Source organism: Crotalus tigris, unplaced genomic scaffold, assembly GCF_016545835.1.
Source record: "Crotalus tigris isolate CLP2741 ecotype Arizona unplaced genomic scaffold, ASM1654583v1 scf7180000024407.359931, whole genome shotgun sequence".
Lineage (NCBI taxonomy): Eukaryota > Metazoa > Chordata > Lepidosauria > Squamata > Viperidae > Crotalus > Crotalus tigris.
In genome coordinates this window covers 106,843-128,364 of record NW_024100574.1, presented here as the reverse complement: position 1 = coordinate 128,364, position 21,522 = coordinate 106,843, and the positions used below count along the sequence as shown (strand labels likewise).

General features: G+C 41.0%; 1 protein-coding gene and 1 long non-coding RNA gene across 2 annotated transcripts; both read left to right on the top strand.

Annotated features, from left to right (window-relative positions):
• The first annotated feature begins 1,856 nt into the window (after positions 1-1,856).
• Positions 1,857-11,840, top strand: LOC120301910. The gene is made up of 3 exons (XR_005555064.1): positions 1,857-2,852; positions 5,088-5,145; positions 11,649-11,840. It is a non-coding gene; the product is annotated as an uncharacterized LOC120301910 (long non-coding RNA).
• A 1,970-nt stretch (positions 11,841-13,810) lies between these two features.
• LOC120301911 (caseinolytic mitochondrial matrix peptidase proteolytic subunit) lies at positions 13,811-19,134 on the top strand. The gene is made up of 7 exons (XM_039329694.1): positions 13,811-13,879; positions 14,893-14,994; positions 15,605-15,676; positions 16,269-16,365; positions 17,686-17,873; positions 18,091-18,196; positions 18,690-19,134. The coding sequence occupies exons 1-7, from the start codon at positions 13,862-13,864 to the stop codon at positions 18,857-18,859; spliced, it is 753 nt and encodes a 250-aa protein (XP_039185628.1). The 5' UTR covers positions 13,811-13,861; the 3' UTR covers positions 18,860-19,134.
• Positions 19,135-21,522: the final 2,388 nt, after the last annotated feature.

The window sequence follows — 21,522 nt, the reverse complement described above, 5'->3', positions numbered from 1 at the left end:
AATTTACTAATGGGAATAATAAAAGGATAAAAAACTAACCAGGAATGGGTGGAGGGAATTGTCAATGCTACAAGCAGTGTATTTGCCTAAATAAACTAACACAAACAAAGAGAAAGAAGACCAGTTTATTACAGAACAAAAGTACAACAGGACTGATTATGTTTAGGATGTTCATGTTCTCTCTGATATAGAAAAATCATGCCTTCTACTATGATGATGGACAGACGGAGATAAGATTGTGGACCTTTTTTTTGTGATGTTGTTTCCTCCAATTATCTAGACCTGGGCCTAAGCATCTTCCAGAATCAATTTCCAATCAATTTTGGATTGTCATTGAAAATTAGAAAAATTCCACCATCATTATACATCATCAGTACTGTTCTGCTGAATCTGCGCAGGTTCTGCAGGCCACAGAAAAGAGCTTTAGGAATTCCATTCTTGTTGGTGTGTAATGGATGGATGGAAGGAAGTAACCCTGAAAGGCACACACACCCTTTTTCATGAGTGAGCAGTGTGATGGCCAAGATACTAGGATTTAATAACAATGCTTTTAACATGACAAACAAAAAATTGTCAGGGTATGTCTAGTTTAAGGAAAAGAAAGACTATGGGTGACATGATAGCAGTCTTCCAATATCTGAGGGGCTGTCCCAGAGAAGAGGGGGCCCAACCTGTTCTCCAAAGCACCAGAGGGCAGGGCAACAAGTAAATGGATGGAAGCTAGGAGAAATTTCCTGACAGTAAGAAAAATTAATCAGTGGAAATGGCTTGCCTCCAGGAGTTGTAGATACTCCATTACTGGAGCTTTTAAGAAGATGTTGGACAATCATTTGTCCAGAATAGTAAAGGGTCTCCTGCTTCAGTAGTGGGCTGGACTAGAAGACCTCCAAGGTCCCTTCCAATTCTGTAATTGTGTAATTCAGTCATTTTTTTTTTATTTTTATACCTGCAGTTATACTACTACTCCAAAACGGTGTGTTTCTTCCTGAGGCAAAGTTATGTCATAGACTATGACCCATTAGGAATTTGGAATAATAAATACACAACTGAAGAAACAGCTTGCCCATGGAAGTGCCAAGATATAAGGCAAAGCTGAATATACTCCTCTAGCCAATCCCCCTGATTATATTCTTCAAACAAAGCAAGGAAAGGAAGAATTCTTGGAGTCAATAGGTTTCTGGATATTATTCACATTCTTGAACAGTTTTCTCAATCTGGCTGGAAATTGCAGTTGGAGTCCAACAAATTTGGAGGCAATTAGGTTGAAGAAAAATGGTCTTATAAGCATGGAGTTATGAAGACAAATCATCACTTGCCAAACACTATCAAGGCTGCCTTAAAACTTCTCTACTTTGTAATGAGTCACTAGGGCACACCTCTTACAGAGCAATTTTGCCAGAGATGCTAGAGCAGTGGTGGTGAAAATATGGCACGGGTGCCAGAGGCAGCACTCGGAGCCCTTTCTGTGGGCACATGTGCTGTTGCTCCAGCCTCGCCTCCCCCCGCGACCCCCTCCTCTCCAGCAGCCCCCCTGAAGGAGAGTTGCCCCTGAGCGTGGCCCACGCGGAGCAGCACAGCCAAGGACATGGCAGCCAGGCAGTGTAGACAAGACTCTGCCCTCAAACCCCATTGTGCACAGTTGATGCTGCAGGGCATGGGCAGAGGGTGTGACTGCTGGGCTGCCTAGGCGATCTGTGGCGGGCCCTGGATGCGGTGAGTGGCCCTGCGGGCAGGTGGGGTGGGGAATGGGGGTGGAGCGGGGGCAGGGCAGGAGGTGGAGTGGAGGTGGAGATACTGTTGTTAAGCGAGTTGTACCCAGTTTTACAACCTTTTTTTGCTAATGCCCATTAAGTAAATCCAGCTTCCACCATTGACTTTGCTCATCTAAAGCCAGCTAGGAAGGTTGCAAATGGCCTTCATTATGACTTCAGGATGCTGCAACCATCATATAAATACATACTGGTTGCCAAGCATCCAAATCACAATGATGTCATTGAGAGGGATACTGTAATGGTTATAAGTGTGAGAACAGGTTATAAGTCAGTTTTCTCAGAGCTGTGAAACTTCAAATGGTTGGTAAACAAATTGTCATAAGTTGAGGACTTATATTGGTGCTAAAGAAGGGCTGTCTTATATTTTTGAGGTGCTTTTGGGGGACAAGGTTCTATGTTACTCAAAGTTGATATTCTTCTTGGACACAAAATCCAATCTCCCTCAGCCAGCACTGTCAGTTCTGATGTGGGCTGATGGGAGATTCACTCCAACACCCTAAGAGGGCACCATCTTGAGGAGATACAGTAAAAAATGGACAGTCATCATTGCACAATTTCATAATTTTATACAACTTCATACACAAAACCTGACACACAGCTGACACATTGCATTCTTATATTACTTCCATATTAATGCAGTTGTGATGATTCCATTCAAGAATGATTTGATGAGCATTCTCTGAATAGATAACTGCTTTCAGAACTAATTTCCAGTGGCTATGATATATTCACCTAGACAGAAACTGAGTTTTCCTTAATTATTCAATATAAAAACATTATATAAAAGTCACTTTTCCTATACTGCCCATTTAAACAATATTGCTAAGATATCAGGGATTAATTAGACATTTCCAATATTCATTTCTACAAACTGATTTTCAGTTTAAGGTTCTTCTGACATTTCCAACAGCAATGACAATTATTGTGGTATCCAGTTTTTACACTGAATTTGCTCTGGGGAAGTAATGAAGATGCTATTTGACTTCTCTTTCTGTTTTCTGGACATTTGTTCTGCCACTGTATGCTATTGTAAGGACCCACCTCAGCTAACCAACCAAGAAAGCAGAACTCTTGAAACAGGTATTGTCTCAAAAGGAAACTTTTATTAGAGGTTAGTGATAGTAGGGAAGTCAAGGCAGGATCTGGGGAAAATCCCGCTTAAATGGTATAGTTAAACCAGTAATCTTCCTCCTCCTCACCAGAGTCATAATGTCCATTTGACATCCAGCCAATCCACAGGTGGCACAATGTGCAGGCAACTGGCACAGTTGGTGCGCATCTCAAAGTCTTCTCCAGTTTCGTTTCTCTGTAACCGTCTCCCTGATAAGGGAGACACATTCCTTTCTCAAATGGATAGAGGTGGGAGAGGAAAAGTAGAAAGCAAAAGTTACCGTATATTCTGGCGCATAAGACGACTGGGCGTATAAGACGACCCCCGACTTTTGAGAAGATTTTCAGGATTTAGAAAGTCATCTTATATGCCGGAAAATATGGTACTTAGATTTCAGTAAGGCATTTGACAAAATAGACCACAACCTACTCCTTGGTAAGCTAGAAAAAGGTGGAATAGACAACATCACCACCAGATGGATCTGTAGCTGGCTGACAAACTGTACTCAATGAGTGGTCCTCAATGGCACTACATCCACATGGAAAGAAGTAAGCAGTGGGGTACCACAAGGTTCTGTCTTAGGCCCAATACTCTTCAATATCTTCATCAATAATTTAGATGAGGGAGCTGAAGGGGAATTCATCAAATTTACAGATGACACCAAATTGACAGGAGTAGGCAACACCCCAGAAGACAAATTCAGGAACCAAAAAGATTTTGACAAACTTGAACAACGGGCCCTATCCAACAAAATGAGTTTCAATGTGGAGAAAAGTAAAGTCTTACATTTAGGCAGAAAAAAACCAAAGGTACAAGTACAGATTGGGCGAGATCTGGCTTAATAACAATAACTGTGAGAGGGACCTTGGAGTCCTAGTGGACAATCACTTGACTATGAGCCAGCAATGTGCAACTGCAACCAAAAAGGCTGATACAATCCTGGGTTGTATAAACAGAGGCACCGCTTTATAAAATCCTAGTAAGATCACATCTGGAATATTGCAGCCAATTTTGGTCATCATATCACAAAAAAGATGTTGAGAGTTTGGAAAAAAAAAATCAGAGAAGAGCAAAGGCCTGGAGACTAAAATATGTGAAGAACAGCTGTGGGACTTAGGTTTGGCTAGTCTAAAGAAAAGAAGAAATAGAGGAGACATGATAGCAGTATTCCAGTATCTGAGGGACTGCCACAAGGAAGAGAGGGTCAGGTTGTTCACCAGAGCACCAGAGGGAAGGACAAAAAACAACGGTTGGAAACTGATGAAAGACAGAAGCAACCTGGAATTAAGGAGAAACTTCCTGACAGTGAGGACAATCAACCAGTGGAACAACTTGCCTCCAGAAATCGTGGGCACTCCATCACTGGAGATTTTTAAGAAGAGACTGGACATCCACTTGTCTGACATGGTATAAGTTCTCCTGCTTGAGCAGGGGCTGGACTAGAAGACCTCCAAGGTTCTATTCTATTCTATTCTATTCTATTCTATTCTATTCTATTCTATTCTATTCTATTCTATTCTATTCTATTCTATTTGCTTGTAGCTCTGCAAGAAGAAAAGTATACCCAGGCAAGTTTATGCCAGAATATATTAGACGAACCCCCCCCCCCAGTTTTCCATCCGTGAGAGCACTGTCCTTGGCCTCAAGAAGGTATGGATTCTGCCCAGTGAGCTTAAAGGAATAAAGTTCGCCTTAGCTCCTGATGTCCCCCTGCTGAAACATTTTACTGCATGTAAGTGTCGTTAAATGTTCCCAATCAATCCCATCCAGCATTCTTTTCAAAGCCAGCTCTCCTCTCAGCGCATTGGAAGCAACATAAATAAACACTGGCTGGTTCTTGGTCCAAAGTTTCTGCTTAGAGTTTGTAATTCAATACCCCTCTCTTTCCTATAGTAAACCTGCATTTGGCGTTTCGCTGCTTCTTTCTATTCCCCTCCATCCCCCCCACCCCACCCCTCCCTCAAATCAGCATTAAACTTCCGTTCCACCTATGTGGACTGATGAAATGTAGGAAATCTGTTTCTGGCGGAAAAAAAAAGCTTTCCCAAAGAGAGCATCAAGTATACAGAGATCAGAAGTATGAACACTGGCAGTAACGCTGCTATGGTCGGGCTGCTCAGGCAAAGAGGACGGGCTACGAGAGGAGGAGAAGAACTTTGAGGCATTGCATGGGCAAAGTGAGTGAGCATTTTTTTCTTTTGCAGAGCGTACCGGCAGGGAGGCGGGTGTGCCAACTCTCCACTAAAGAAATAGCTACCGCAGGTGCGTGAGAAGAAGAGGACTCTGGTGGGCCGCGGGAGACAGACAGACAGAGAGAGAGAGAGGGAGGGAGGGAGAGGGAGAGAGGGGGGAGGGAGAGAGAGAGATTAGTGTGCTTGAAATGCAACAAAATATGTGAACCTGCGTGGAAAGAGTACATTACATTTGTGTAACATCGAGTTGATCTGTTTTTATCCCAAAACGGGGGAGGGGGAAGAAGCGTGCAAGGAAAGAAAGAGGCAATTTTACTTCTTTCCATTTCCGTGGAAGTCGAACCTCTCCCTCCCTATCTGCTCTCCATCTCGCGTCCTTCTAGATTTGCCGCAGCGAGGTGGAGGTTTTCTGGAGGTACGGTATATTCCGGCGTATAAGACGACTGGGCATATAAGATGACCCCCGACTTTTGAGAAGATTTTCAGGGTTTAGAAAGTCGTCTTATACGCCGGAAAATATGGCATCCAAAGCAAAAGCAAATATCCCCCCTCTCCCCAGCAAAATGGCAGGTCCCAAAACACAACAGTATATATTCAAGGAAAACAATAAGGATTTGGAGACCTAACATATGCCCCCCCTAGAGTAACGGGAAATCCACCTAAAAGACAAAAAGAGGAAGGGAAACAAACAATACAGGCATATCAATTAAGTTTATCAGGATATTGAGAATGGAAGCATCTTAGAAGTTTATGGTCTCTAATAGGTTTCTTGTACACTCACTCATTCTGGGCAGAAGAGAGATTCTTCCAAGCTGTTAAGTATTGTGTCACCCGATGGTGTACTCAAGAGTCCAAAATGTCCTTAATCTCAAAGTGCTGTTCACCCTCAACCATAATAGGTGTGGGTGCCTGAGGCGCAGGAGGCCTAAGGTTAGAAGTGACCTCCGGTTTGAGCAAACTGCAGTGGAAAACAGGGTGGATTTTCCATAAGTTCTTTGGCAAGTCCAATTCAATCGTCACAGGATTGATGATGCGTGTGATAGGGAAAGGTTCTACAAATTTAGGGCCTAATTTTTTAGAAAGTTTTAAAGACTGAAAATACTTTCTGGAGAGATATACTCGGTCTCCAACTTTATATGATTTTTGCTCCACCCTCCATTTATCAGCTTGAGTCTTATAGGCTTCTCTGGCTTCATCCAGTGCTTTCCTAACTACTGCCCAGGTATTTTGTAACTGTTTAATCCATTCTTGCAAGATGGGAATTTCAGGCTCCTTGGCAGAGAGTTCAGGCATGGCCATGAATGTTTGACCATTAGCTACCTGAAATGGAGTGAAACCTGTACTTGAATGCACAGCATTATTATAAACCACCTCAGCAAATGATAAAAGGTCAGACCAATTGTCCTGTTGATAATTAATGAAACATCTCAGGTATTGTTCTAGAACTGAGTTCAGTCTCTCTGTTCCCCCATTCGTTTGAGGATGATGTGAAGATGATAACCCTTGACTACAACTCATTAAGCATAGAAAAGCTTTCCACAACTTACAGGTGAATTGAACCCCTCTATCTGAAATTATATGTTGTGGGGCCCCATGAAAACGATATACTTTTGCACAAAATGTTTAGCTATAATTTTTGCAGTTGGAATCTTGGAGCATGGAATGAAATGAACTTGTTTAGAGAGCAAATCCGTTACAACCCAAATTTCCAGCACTTTCAGATAATTCCACAATAAAATTAATAGAGATCTCTCTCCAAGGTGCTGACGGAGTGGCTACCAGTTGAAGCAGTCCTGGGGATTTCCCTTGCCGCTGTTTAGCCACTGCGCATGTGGGGCAGTTGGCTACGTAGTTTTTATGTCCTTTTTACCACATTTGAAGCAGGCAGTGCTGCAAGATGGGGCAGGCGAACCTTGTGCAGTCTCCCCTCGCTTCTTTAACTGTAGTTTGAAGCTTGGTCTCACCAGACAATGTAGGTCAGTGGTGGTGAACCTATGGCACACGTGCCAGAAGTGGCACTCAGAGCCCTCTCTGTGGGCACATGTGCCATTGCCCCAACCCTGCCTCCCCCCACGGCTCCCTCCTCACCAGCAGCCCTCCCAGAGGAGAGTCGCCCCCCAAGTGCAGCCCACACGGAGCAGCACAGATAAGGACATGGCAGCCAGGCATTGGGGACAAGACTCCACCCTCGCACCCCATCACGTGCTGTTGATGCTGTGGGGCGTGGGCAGAGAGTGTGGCTGCCATGGTGCTGCTGGACCACCTGGGCAATCTGCAGTGGTCTGTGGAGCTGATGAGTGGCCCTGTGGGTTGGAGGGGTGGGGGCAGAGTGTGGACAGGCTGGGGGAGAGGGGAATGTGGGGCGTGGCCAGTTTTGGGGCACTCGGTCTCTAAAAGGTTCACCATCACTGATGTAGGTGCTTGCGTTGATCGATCTCTACTTCCTCAGTTAGCAGGCACCAGTCGTACAGCGATCCTGGAGCTCTGTGAGCTATGCAAGTATTATTTAGCTCTTCATTGAGCCCATCCTTGAAACAGCTTACCAGGATGTCTTCCAGCCAGTGAAAGCAACTGGCCAATTCTCTGAATTCTTCAGTGTATTCAGCTTCATTATTTTTATGCGCTCCTAGGCTTTCTTCTCTGCCAGCCAGTCTCCAAAACATTTGTGGAGAGCAGCCATAAACCAGCTGAAATTCCTCAATTCGGGTGTGTTACAATTGTACAGGGTCAACATCCACTCAGCTGCTCCACCTCTCAAAGCTAGGATAACAATCCAGATCTTCTCAACATTGGTAGGCAGTGTTCTCCCATAGATCTGCATGTAGGTGAACACTTATGTCAGGAAATATGACAATCACTTCAGGTCTCCATCAAACTTTACTCCGATGAGAATCAGTTTCACCTCGGCTGGTTGGGGTGGTCTGCCTCTGGTTACTTGAGATGGATGGCCTCGCCGTGGTACTGCCTCCTGGGCTCCCAACACTGCCATCTCTCAGACCCCCAATTCCTCCTTCTCTGACTCTTCGTCCAATTCGGGGCTTTCTTTCAGCTGCACCTTAAATTCGTCGAGGGCTTTTTTCACATACTCCATCACATCTTCCATCGTCCCTGATTTCAATTCTTCCTTTTCTCCATCTTTATCAGGAGGGGCAGGCTCTGGATTTTTTTTCTTTGTCCTTTTCTTTCCTCCATCTTGGGTAAGGGTGACTTTTGGGGCTTTTCCCTCCCATCCTTCCTTTTTTCCGACCCTGAATGAACATTTGGCTTGATCTTCTTCACCAGAAGGCCTGGCTTCTTCCTGGAGAGGCTTTCATCTGGTTTCAAGCATTGGAGATCTTCGGCTCATTTCTCTGCCTGGAACTCCATGTGAAATTTAATTGTGACTCCCCCGGTAGGGCAGCAGCTTCTCCGGATTGAATACTATGCAGATCTCGCCTTATGTAAGGACCCACCTCAACTAACCACCCAGGAAAGCAGAACTTTTGAAACAGGCATTGTCTCAAAAGGAAACTTTTATTAGGGATTAGTGACAGTAGGGAAATCAAGGCGGGATCTGGGGAAAATCCCGCTTAAATGATATAGTTAAACCAGTAACATTCCTCCTCATTTTACCAGAGTCATAATGTCCATTTGACATCCAGCCAATCCACAGGTGGCACGATGTGCAAGCAACTGGCACAGTTGGTGCACATCTCTTCTCCAGTTTCATTTCTCTGTAACCATCTCCCTGATAAGAGAGATACATTCCTTTCTCTCTCTCTTTTTTTAACCAACAAAACAAAACAAAACATAAAACACATATACACTATACTCCTCTCCCCTTTTTTTAACAGCGATTACGGAATTACGTAATCTATTATTTACATTTCTCCCCTTATTCTTCTTTAGAATATTTGTCCTTATTGCCCCATTGTTTCTTATTTACATTTTTCTTCCTTCATATTCTACTTCTTACTAAGAATAATTCACATTATAATTCATCTCAAAGTCTTCTCCAGTTTCGTTTCTCTGTAACCGTCTCCCTGATAAGGGAGATACATTCCTTTCTCAAGTGGATAGAGAAGGGAGAGGAAAAGTAGAAAGCAAAAGTTATCCCAAGCAAAAGCAAATATCCCCCCTCCCCAGCAAAATAGCAGGTCCCAAAACAAGAGCACAAGAACATATATGCAAGGAAAACAATAAGGATTTGGGGACCTGACAGCTACAGTATGGTATGCCTAGTGGTAATGTGTTAGAGAACTCTCTGTGGTTAGCCAACCTGATAGATTGAGTTCTCAGGAAGATAATTTGAAAAGAACTTTCTGTCTTTTCATGAGAAACATAAAGACAATGGAAAAACAGATTGTATGGGATAGCAACCAAAACGGCATAGAAGAGTAAAATAATTACCCCAGAGCTCAACCAATATAGTGGAAGTAAACTTTGTGGAGTTCTGAATTAAATGTATGTAAGAATGCATTTCCAAATATACACATTGATGTTATAAATCTGGATGTAGCTAGAGTTGTAGTTTTGGGCAGTAGTGTTCTAAAATAACACCCAAAACAAAATGCAACTTTAGCAAAATTCTTCTAATTGAATATTAATGGAGGGGAGGGAACTCACTGCCAGAGCCATAAAATTGAAGAGAACATTGCTAGACCTGGGGAAACCAATGTTTGTAGTTTGTTGTTATGTAGATTTATCTGAAATTAACAGTGCAATTACTTTTAAAAATAAATCCTGGTCATACTGATTGTAACAAGTTGGAACACACAATAGAGAGAGACAAGTTGTTATTTTTGTACCCTGGTCTATCCTGTTGAAGCTTGTGATCTTTGCGCAATAGGCATAACCTCTTTCTTTCTTTGTTAATTCTGTTACAAACTGAAAGTTGTGCCTTTCCTTTTTTCTAGAAATGACTTCTTTCTCCGTGTGCCTTTTATACATACACTATTTTGATTAGCTTCTTGAAAGTATATAAAATTGCAAACTGTCTCTTGAAGTTTGTTAGAAAAAAGGGGGGAAGGAAGGACAAAATTATAGATTAGTATTCTGTAACTGTTGGTCCTAGGAAAGAGATTTGTATATGTGTTGGTTTGTGTATATTCATTCATTCATTCATTCATTTTTCTTAACCTTTGTCCCACTTGCACTGCACTTGTCTATTTCACACAACAAAGCCATCAATGCATGTTGCAAGGGAAAGTGTTGTTTGGCAGCTGTTTTGTTGCAGAACCTGACTTGCTTAGAGAATGATTGGCCCAAGACCATCCATTGGCTTCCATGCCCAAGGGCGAATAGAATCACAGTCTCCATGCTCCACATTCAACATCTTAACTGCTACATCACACAGGCTCTCAAAAGCTTTTATAGTTTGTAACGACTCATGCAGTTTTTTGGACTTTGGATGATGTGTATTTCCCGGCTCTTCCTAGGACTTAATGAATACTATAAGCTTGTTTACTGTGAAGCTTTACAAAGGTCTGCTCAAAGTCTACCTTGCCTACCTAAAATTGCCAAGTCTTTAATAGCAGCTTCAGCTACATGCAGACACTGACTTTGCATGACATACTATTATCAGAAACTTGTATGCAAGTTTGTCTTGTATACACATCCTATATTCCTGCTTTACACTTCAGGGTGTCTTGTAAATCTAGAAAGTTGGGTTAATTAAGTAACTGCTACATGTGTTATGGGAATCTAGCTATTTAGAAGCAAAAATATTTATTCATAATTTCTACAATGTAATGTGCTCTTGAAATACTGGATTTCAATGTTCATAATCCACAGGTTTCATAAGAGACTTAGAAACTAAGAAATGCACTGAAACCCAGTTAACTCATAAGACACCAGCTTGTAGAAAGCTGCACTAGCTGGCTTTTGCACATCTTTATTTTTGTGGGATTGAATGTAACTAGAGAGGAGGAGAAAACAAAAAGGAACATTTTTGGTTCTCAGAGTAAAGTTCCATATACTGTGTCTTGTTTTACTTTTTGTTCCTCTTCAAGAGGCTAAGACCATAAAACAGGTGTATGAAATTCTTTATTACAATGTTTTCTTCTTTCCCACTGCAATATCTTGTTTGAAAGATAAGGTTGTTGCCTATGCTTGAACAGTAAGCATGTTTTATAGCTGCAAGTCAACAGAAAATTTTTATTGCTGGTGCATTGGAAAGCCTTCTTCCTTCTGAAGGCAGCATAAAGCACAGTAGCAGCAGCCTTTTGTTTAGCTCATGAATACAGGCTATTGCAACAAGCTCTGAATAAATTATTATATGTGGCAGAACAGCATTTCAGAGGTTGGAAATTTCCCTTTATTACTTGTTGCTGGGATGTATTGAGATGTGAATTCTGGGATGAGAACAGGTTTGCAAGACAGAAGCCTATCTGTGAAATGTAGGAGGGCGTATTCTGACCTTGATTACAGACCTACATTTTGAATTATCACTGTGTTCTATGATCTGTGGGCTGAATGTATGATAAACAGGAACTGTTGCAGAGCGAGAGCTTTTCTGTTGCTCTCCTTACATGGAATTGTTACATGAGGAGCAGATTGCATCATAATGTTATTTCCTTTGTCTTGGATTTGCAGAAAGAAAACTATGACAAGCATCAAGAATATCCCAGGCTTTTTGGCCTTGACCAATGATGAGAACTGAAAAATGAATCTGACCAGGAACAAGAACTTTATAATATGAGGAATAATTATTTGTAATAGCCTAGCACCCTGAGAGAAATTTTTCTTTGATTAAACTCTATTAAGTTTCTGCCTGAAATATATATATGAAAGTTATAACACAAAATAAAGTGTCCTGAATCCCTTCTGCACAGGAAATACATTTAGCCAATTCCAGAAACCAGAGGGTGCCAATAGGCATAGAGTCATTCAGGTACTTATTCTGAGCAAAAGTCTGTATTTGAGAAACCATTAGAGATCCTATTCCACAAAATGGATTTCTGCTCAGAATATGAATTCTTTTGTAAATTCTGGGTCTTATCACATCAAGATTTTCTAGGCCTGCTTGACTGCTGGGCTGGATCTGGATTTCAGATCTGGATTTCATAGTGGTACTACATTCCAAAAAGTTTCTGAACATTGAGCAGTTAACAAAACCATAATGTCATAAGAGTTGCAATTCTTACATATTGTGGTCATTTATCCGTAACCCTAATTCTAACTATTTCTGAAGTGCCCATTTAAGTCTGTTCTGTTCCATTCTGACTCTTGAATCATCCCAATTTATTTATTTAAAACACTTATATTGCTGCCCATTTTAAACCAAACTCTGATTAGCTCACAATCCAAGGATAAAAATGATATGTAGAAACAATGAAATAAAAACAGTAAAACAAACAAAACAGGAAAGCCCAAACCACCTTTTGAAACTGTAAAACCTCTTCCTAAGGAACCCCTGGTATGTTTTTGGAAAGTGGACCTCGATATACTGCAAAAAGCTTGGCATACCCCTCCAGCTGTGCATTCCTGTCTTAGAAACATCTTTTCTGGTTTAGATTCAGCCCCAGGGTTGACCAGCAGCAGGCGAGAGAGAGAGAGAGAGAGAGAGAGAGAGAGAGAGAGAGAGAGAGAGAGAGAGAGAGAGAGGGAGGGAGAGAGAGAATGATCCTGGCCTTCTTCCATCTGATTCCTGGGTTTCTTAGATCATGGAATCTTTTGGGAGCACTGGAGGGAGTTGAATGTTAGAGGCATTGCTTTATAATTATTCTGCTCATACCAGATTGGATGCTATCAATACTGTACTTTGGGACTTCTCCAGGGAAAGATTATCCTCAAGATCTTTCTTATCTACCATATTATCAAATATCTATATAAAGCTGTTGAAAAGTAATGGTTGATATACGAGTTTGGAGTGGGACACTACCAGTAAAGTACATAATATTTCCTGAAACTCTGACATGGGTATCTCCAGAGCGCTGGGGTTGAATGTGGGAAAAAGGCTGGTTAAATTTGGACAAAATTGAATTGCTGTTAATTTCAGGGGCTAGATTTCAGAGTTCAAGGAACCTGGCTATTTTGGAAGTGGCTAAATTTCCCCTTAAAGAACAGTTTCTCCCAGATCTGACATTTTTGCTAGACAGCCACAAGGCTGACTTTTTATCAGCTTGGTGGGTAAACTAACTGCACCCTTAAGTTGGAGAAGAGAGACCATACTGGAGTGTAATGTCATCACTTGTTAAAACAACAGCATTGATTGGTAGTTGCTTTCTGAGTCTAATTCGAGATATTCACTGAGGTGCTTCTGCAGTTTCTGCTACCAGGTACATCTAACCACCACAGTAATGTTTGCATTTTCTGGGTATGATCGTTATTGTGAAATAAAAAAATCTTTGGAGTTGAGGAAGGAAAAAATTGTGTGCAGGAGACTCTAGACACGATTACTTATGGTGAGAAGAAGAAGAACACCACAAGAAAGATTGCGATCCTCTTCTATCGATCCTTTTACACTTTTTGAGTTCTGTAACCATGCATATGGCTTACGTTTGCCGATACACAGTAAATGCCCTTTCTATAAATAAATGTTACAATAAAAAAAACCTCTACGAACGAAGATAGCTCAACATGTGTCCGAGAATCTGGAGGCGCCTATTTACATTTGTGAAAAACTGAAATGCTCTTTTACTAAGCGAAGGCGATGAAAAAGCAAGCAAGTTATATTAGCCTCTAGGCCGCTGGCACTACATTTCCCATGATACATCGCGACGCGGCGCCTGGGACGGATTGCGATTATACTCCACCCCGCTTCCTAACACGTGGGAAGCATCAAAGGAAAGATCTTCCGGGGCAGAATGCTGCAGAGAATAGTGGTGAGGGCAAATGCATGTGTAGAAAGCTTTGCGGGAGCGGGTCGCATTTAGCATTGACCTAGGGCGCTCAGGTGGGGGAAGTAGAGTGGGAGATAAGCTGTTGAAAAGATCTTTGGTGCGAGACATTCCCGTCCTTGAATTTACTGAAGTATTCTGGAAAATAAGAATTGGCGTTAAATAATTACAAATATATTTAAACCAATCAAATCTCACTCTCCCTATCATCTAGTTTCCAAGTATTACTGGTCAGATGTTTCTGAAAACCAGAAGCAGGATATGAAATGAATCTTTACACCCCCATCCCACCCCACCCCAGCCCCGTAGTAATATACACTGCATCGGTATAGTCATATTCCAATTATGCTGGCACATTTTATAGAAGCTGGTACATACTATTTCCCTGTAGCTTTTTATAGTTCTGTAGTTTTGTTTAATCTCTTTGAAGATCCTCATCTAATGGTTCCCGCTTTTTGTGGCAGCATAGATAATATGGTGCAAGAAGGTATTCTTTATTTTCTTGAAATTTCAAATCTTCAAGTATACAAGTATTCAAATATACAAGCATACAATGTAATTAGAGGTTCTTAGACTACTTTTTCTCAGCTCTCACTGTGCAGATGAGAATTATGGGAATAATTTGATATACATCTGATTTGTTTATACATGGTGTCATCCTTCTCATAAATACTTTTCTGCCCTTCTAGATAGTATGCCAGAATTACATTGGTAGGTTAGAGTTACTTTGGTAAGTCAGGTGGCATACAAATTGATTTAAAACAGCGCATTAGGTTTTTTAATAACCCAGAGAACTAATTTTTTGCTTAGCTCTTTGAAGCCTTTTCACTGAGGCAAGGTATTTTGCTCCCCTCACTTTCAGGATGTGAATTTGTGTTTGTATGCACCTATTATCTTTTGAGAAAGAGACCTAACTAGGAGTGAGAATCAGGCTGAGATGACAGATCAGAAATGGTAAAAAATGACAATGTATTTTAACTACTCATTCTTCTTCGTAGCACTCTATACGGCTGGGATGCCACAGCCTCTCTTTGTCCCGGAAGCTCCATCAAACTCCCAGGAGTTACATTCCTCTCATCCCTATTGTAGTGGAACAGACGGTAAGTGGGTATCATTTTCTAAATATGACTACTTTCTGTTGATAGGTAACATTTTACTTCAGGCACATGGCAAGTCATTGGGGAAAAGGGGAACAGTTGAAACATGCTGGTGTGGACACATCAATGCAAAATTAATGGAGATGTAATAACTAGAAAATTCTTTAAAAAATTAAATATTATTGCAAATAGACTGATCTGCCATTCCATTTTCTTTATGTTCCTTGATGAAATGTTCCTTACTAAATGATGAGATCAATTATTGCCTGTATATTTTGTCTTATATTGCCTTTCATTGTCACAAAAAGAAGAATCGAAAATGAAACATCCAGTTACCAGGATGACAGAAAATGCACCAACTCTGCTTAAGAATTCTTGATAGTAGGATCTGTTTTGATCATTGATCCTTCTTTCAATTCCTTTCTACATAGCTCCATTGATACCTTTCAGGGCTGCTTAATTCTATTTGTATGCGAAGAATCTTGCCTCAGTTAACCTGAGCGGCAGGAAACAGTTTATTTGAGGTAGCATCAGAGTCCTCTTGCAAGATATCAGGGCTCTTCTCCACTCTTGTATCTGGAATGTACTTGTCCTGACCTTTAATCTTTTTCAGGGCCGTGGTGAGCGAGCCTATGACATCTACTCTCGCCTTCTGAGAGAGCGCATTGTCTGTGTGATGGGACCGGTATGTATAAGAAATACTTCCAGAGTAGGCAATAAGACCAGACTGTCCAATTTTTGAGGAACTTGTTGTTTATACTGAATAGGTTTCTACTATTCATAAATAAAAAACATGTGGGTGATGCTTGCTGAAATCTGAGCACCCAGAAAAATATCTTGAGGAAGCTTCCTCATACCAACAGACAAGTCTTAGGCTACTCCATAACTAGCAAATCAAGAGGAAATTATGCAGACTTAAAAAAATAAGCAAAGTTTTGCATAAGCATATATAGTGCAGGATATGGAGTATTTTTTACCATAATATTAATTTCTTCCTTTTTTAAAGCTCTAAGGACATGTAGTATTGGCTTTCCTTAGGAAACTGATTTCCAATTATTCACTTTTTAAAATGTCACTTGAATTTTAAACAATGTATTCCTTTGGAGGCCTGGATCTGGGCCACCATCTTGAAGCCAGCTTCTCTCTGTTCAGAGTGACTGAGCTGGTGAGATTCCCTTTTTAGCTTTGATCTGGCCACTTCAAAGAAAGCAAAGAGACTGGGAAATTGAATTTACAATTCATGCTATAATTCATTGCTTTGTGTGATCTCTGTACAGATTGATGATGGTATTGCAAGCTTGGTCATTGCACAACTGCTTTTCTTGCAGTCAGAAAGCAACAAAAAACCCATCCATATGTACATAAACAGCCCAGGTGAGTGATATTTAAAATGAAAGCGCTACAGAGGAATACATTCTCTCCTTCCTAGCAACTCCACCTGCCTACATCTTTTATTTGCTCAAATACATAGGTTTAGCTGCTTTCTAACATGATGGTCTCCAAGTGTGCTGAATTACAACTCTTACTATATCTCAGCCATCACTGGTCATACTGGCTGGGATGTAATCCATTTGGAGATTGCCAAGTTGGGCAAGGCCACTTTAGTCAACAGAGTTACAAGTTTTATTAACATTTCTCAATGAGCTGTGTGATGGAAACACAAACAATTATGATCTGTTTTAATTTCTTCCTATTTATTAAAGAGTACTTCCCCATTACTGTCTGCTTCCAGTCTGCTGTGTTCTAGTCAAAAGAGGTGAATCACTATGATCTTGTGTTTCTTGTTCTGCTGTAGAGTGCAGAATGCTTGCTGCAGAAAAATTGTGAAGTTGTGATAGGACATGCTCAACTTTCTGTGTACAAGTCATTGCTCCCCAAAATGTAATAATAACTATACCATACCATAAACCAGGGGTATCAAACGCAACATCATGTGACGTGTCGTATACATTGTGACTTTTTTGCCATTGCCGGCAATGGGGTGGGCTTGGTTTCGCTATGATGTATCTGGCCCACGGGCCGGCAGTTTGACACCCCTGCCATAAACTAACCACACTGGCTGGTTTTGTAGAGCACTTACAAGCCATAAACTAACTTCAGCCTGGTATTTTGTACAAATCCAGCCATGTTTCAAGGCAAGCATGTATTGTCACAATCTTTCCTTACTATGCTTTCTTTTACAAATAGCCCTTGACTTGTTTGTTTGTTTAGTGAACATTTGAGGTTACAACAGCACTAAAAAAGTGAGAATTGGTCCTCATACTTGTGACCATCATAATCATGGTCACATGATCAAAATTTGGGCAACTAGCATGTTGTTAGGATGGTTACGGGGCCTCAGGGTCAGGTGATCACCATTTGTGACCTTTCTAGCCAGCTTCTAACAAGCAAGGTCAAAGAGAGAAGCTAAGATTTACTTAACCGTGGTTATTTACTTAACAATCATGGCAAAAATTGTGGGTGCAAATCACTTAATGATCACTTCGCTTAACGAAGAAAGTTCTAGTCCCAGTTGTGGTTGTAAGTTGGAAACTATCTATATTTTCCTTATAAGACTTGTTAGCTATCTTCAAAAATGCTCAGGGTTTTTTTGTTTGTTTGTTTGTTTGTTTGTTTTGAAAATTTAGGTTACTGAGGCTGTTCTATCCATATCTGAGAATCACTATAGTGGAATAAACTTGGTTCTTCCTGTAGGTGGTGCAGTGACATCAGGATTAGCTATTTATGACACCATGCAGTACATCCTGAATCCTATTTGCACGTGGTGTGTGGGGCAGGCAGCTAGCATGGGCTCTCTGCTGCTGGCTGCAGGATCACCAGGCATGCGCCACTCCCTGCCCAACTCCCGCATTATGATCCATCAGCCCTCAGGTGGGGCCCGGGTAAGTTTGGCCTTGCTGCTTCCAACTAGAGATGTCTGTATATCCCCATGTGGCCATTGCTATTATGACCTGCAATGATCGCCTGAAGTTAGAAATGGGGGTGGACAGGTACATGAATGATACTGTATGCTCCCCTCACATACCTCTAATCCTTAGTGATGCTTAAAATGTGGTTAGCAGGCAGCCTTGCATATTTTCTGTCTGCTTCCACTTACAGGGCCAAGCTACAGACATTGCCATTCAAGCTGAGGAAATCCTCAAACTGAAGAAACAGATCAATGGCATCTATGCCAAACACACCAAGCAGAACCTGGATGTGATTGGTAAGCAGTTTCATTTCCCCGAGGTTGAACCAGAAGTTGATACTCCACCACAGGAAGAAGGGCTGGGGAAGAGCCAGACCTATGTCTTAGTTAGGAGCAGTTGCTAGTAGCTAAGTATAGGAAGGCCAAGCTCCTGCCTAGATTGCATCCCACTTTTAAAAGTCAGCTTTTTCAGACTGCAGTGTGTTAAGACAGGAGCCATTCATTTACACCACTTTCCATCTGTCCTTTGCTTGGGCACCTGGATGAATTTCATGGTTTGAGAGAGATGCCTGTTCTGCAATTAATAAAGTTCTTCCTTCCCTTCTTTCCTCTCAGAAATTTCCCTCTTTCTGGAATTCTGGGAACATATCTGAAGTTGCCCTAGTTTATGTACTTGGGTTTGAAGTCTTGCATGGGAGCAAATATATATAGGCACATTAGTAAATGTACTTGTGAGTTAATGATTATCTGTATTTAACCAAGGTTATGTTAAAACATATTACCTTTACAGAGGCTATAATGGAGAGAGATCGTTACATGAGCCCTGTGGAAGCCCAGGAATTTGGCATCTTAGACAAGGTGCTTGTCCATCCTCCACATGATGGTGAAGATGAACCGGAGCTGGTACAGAAAGAGACTCCACCTATACCTACTGTCTCCCCTTCCTCAGCTGAACCCTGAGAGATCTGTAGTCTTGTTTAGATGCTTTGTGGCGTCATGGATTATAACAGTGAATTGGAAATGGGTCTGGTCGATCAAACTCACTACAATTGCCAGGGAATGTCTATCTAAGTAGCTCTTCTCTTAAGAAATGCTCCAAAGAAGCCACTCAGCAATATTTATAGAAGCCAGTCTCTTGACCTTTTCACTCTGGGATCCAGTTGTTATCCTATCTGTATTTTCTTTCCTAATTCATAGTATTCTTTAAATAGATTTAAATTAAACCTTGACTTGTATGGTGTGGATATTCTTTTTTTTAAAAAAAAAAAATATTTCTAAAAGGTTTCTGTAGTATGTAAAAGCCTATCCTGATTATTTTTTCTCCATTTCTGGGTGTGTTGAGTATAGTCAGTTTAAAAATACAACCTGTGGACTAAAACTATTCAGGTCATAAGTTGCAAAACAGACCAGTTTGTACACACAATGTCCATAACAGACATTTTTTCCAACACCTTAATTAACTTTGTCGGTTGCTCTCTAGTTGTTGGGCAGGCACCCTTCTGGAAAAGGTCTTCAGCTGTTGTCCAAACTTCACTCTTACCAAATTCCTGCTCCAATTGCAGCTGGAAAACGGTTACTATCTGGTTTACAATCCTCTATCACAGGGCTCATGTAAACAGGTATATTTTCCTATAACTGCAAGTAAGGCTTTTATAAAGCAGTCTGTGTTCATTAGATCCTGTGCAGAGATTCTTGTGATTTATATAAAAATGTAGGGAATCATGCAGGTGCTCACAGGAAAAGTGAAAATGAAAAACAAAGGAAAGTGAATACAAAGAACCAGGATTCTTTATTCCTATGGCATCAACCACAGTGGTTCTGTCTTGCCATACTTGTCATTCCTGAGTGATCACTGAAAAACAATTCTGTTCAGTTGAGTTGCAACCTTGCATAGTCATACAGTACATACGATTAAGCAGTTGTTCCTCCTAAGCTGCTGTGAAAGGAAATCATTTAGTTGGCAATGATACAAGGTAAGTTTGGCAATCAACTACTAAGACCTTAATTTTGGGTTACACATACAGAGGTTGTATTCAGCCCTAAGCCACAAGGTAAATTGGTTTCTGGTTGATATAGAAACTCAACTAGTTACTGCTATCAGTTGGCTATGAAACAAAATTTGACAAGATAATATAAACAAGGTTCTAGATGAGTATTTGTCTTTGGATATATTACATCAAGCAGTTGCAAAAGATGGCTGTACCTTCTTGGTCTTTTCTCTGAAGGGTGTCCAAGGGAAGTTTAAAGTTCTTCCAATCTTGGGCCCATGAATGTTCTTGGAACATGGCCAATATTTTAGTTCATTGATACCAGGTAACTCAAGTTTGGAAAGCTGGATCTCAATTCATGCTGCAAATTGGAAAATTTTAAGTTCTCATTTTATAGATTTTAGTATCAGGTTTATTTATATCCCACCTTTATTATTTAGAGAGAATGACTGTCCCAAAGTCACCCAGCTGGCTTTCATGCCTAAGGCAGGACTAGAATTCAGAGTCTCCAACTGGGTGCCGTAACCAGTATGCTATCTCATCTTTCATTTAGAGCAGACATGTCAAACTCATGACGTCACGTATCGGAACTTTTCCCCCATTGCTGGCAATAAGGCATGTGCGGTTTCCTCGTGATGCATCCAGCCCGTGGGCCGGCAGTTTGACATCCTTGATTTAGAGGGTCAAGCAATTAGAGGATACTCAGCATTTCCTCTTTTTATTTTTCCCTACAACAACCCTGTGAGGTAAATTTTGAGCTCATCCTGTGAACTGGGGCCTTCATAGTCTTATCCCCTGCATGTATTGCTTTTTGCTTACAGGTAGTCCTTGACTTATGAGCACAATTGAGCTGAAAACTTTTGTTGCTAGGTGAAACATTTGTTAAGTGAATTTTGCCTCATTTTATGACCTTTTGTGCCACAGTTAAGCGAATCATTGCAGTTGTTAAGTGAATCTGGCTTCTCCATTTGCTTGAAGGAGGTCACAAAAGTAGATCACATGACCCCAGATACTGCAATCTTCATATATATGAGCAGGGCTTTTTTTCTCATAGAACGCCCAGAACGTAGTTCTGGCACCTTTTTTGGATGGAACCTTGTAGGGTAGGCAAGGCAGGTTGTATGACATGTGTGAGTTCCGGCACCTTTTTTTTTTTTTTTTTTTAGAAAAAAAGCACTGAATATGAATCAGTTGCTAAGCATTTAAATTTTGATCCTATGACTGGGGATACTGCAGTGGTTGTAAGTGTAAAAAATGTTCATAAGTCCCTTTTTTCAGTGTTGTAACTGAATGGCACTAAATGAACTGTTACAAGTTGAGGACTAACTTTTTCAGTTCTTAATGACCTTTATTTCTGTCAGATAGTTTATTTTTTCCCTGTTAAAAGATAAAGACACTCTTTAAAACAAATGGTATCTGATAGTTTATGGCCATATATTCCCATCATGTGATTCTAAGTTTTAAAGCAGTTACTATCTTGGCTCTATCTTCCAAGTCATTCCCTCGGCAGATTCGATCCTTCAGCTCAAGGGTTTTTCACAGCTATCATTTTGGTGTTCTTGCGGGTAGAGCAGATTGTGAAAATGCTGAGGTTGGTCCCTTCCCAAGCTGAAGGAAGACAATAAGGAGGTTGCT

Coding starts and splice junctions, on each gene's coding strand:
- LOC120301911 (XM_039329694.1), top strand. Junction 14,995..15,604: donor CTATTGTAGTGGAACAGACG/GTAAGTGGGTAT, acceptor AATCTTTTTCAG/GGCCGTGGTGAGCGAGCCTA. Junction 17,874..18,090: donor AGCCCTCAGGTGGGGCCCGG/GTAAGTTTGGCC, acceptor TTCCACTTACAG/GGCCAAGCTACAGACATTGC.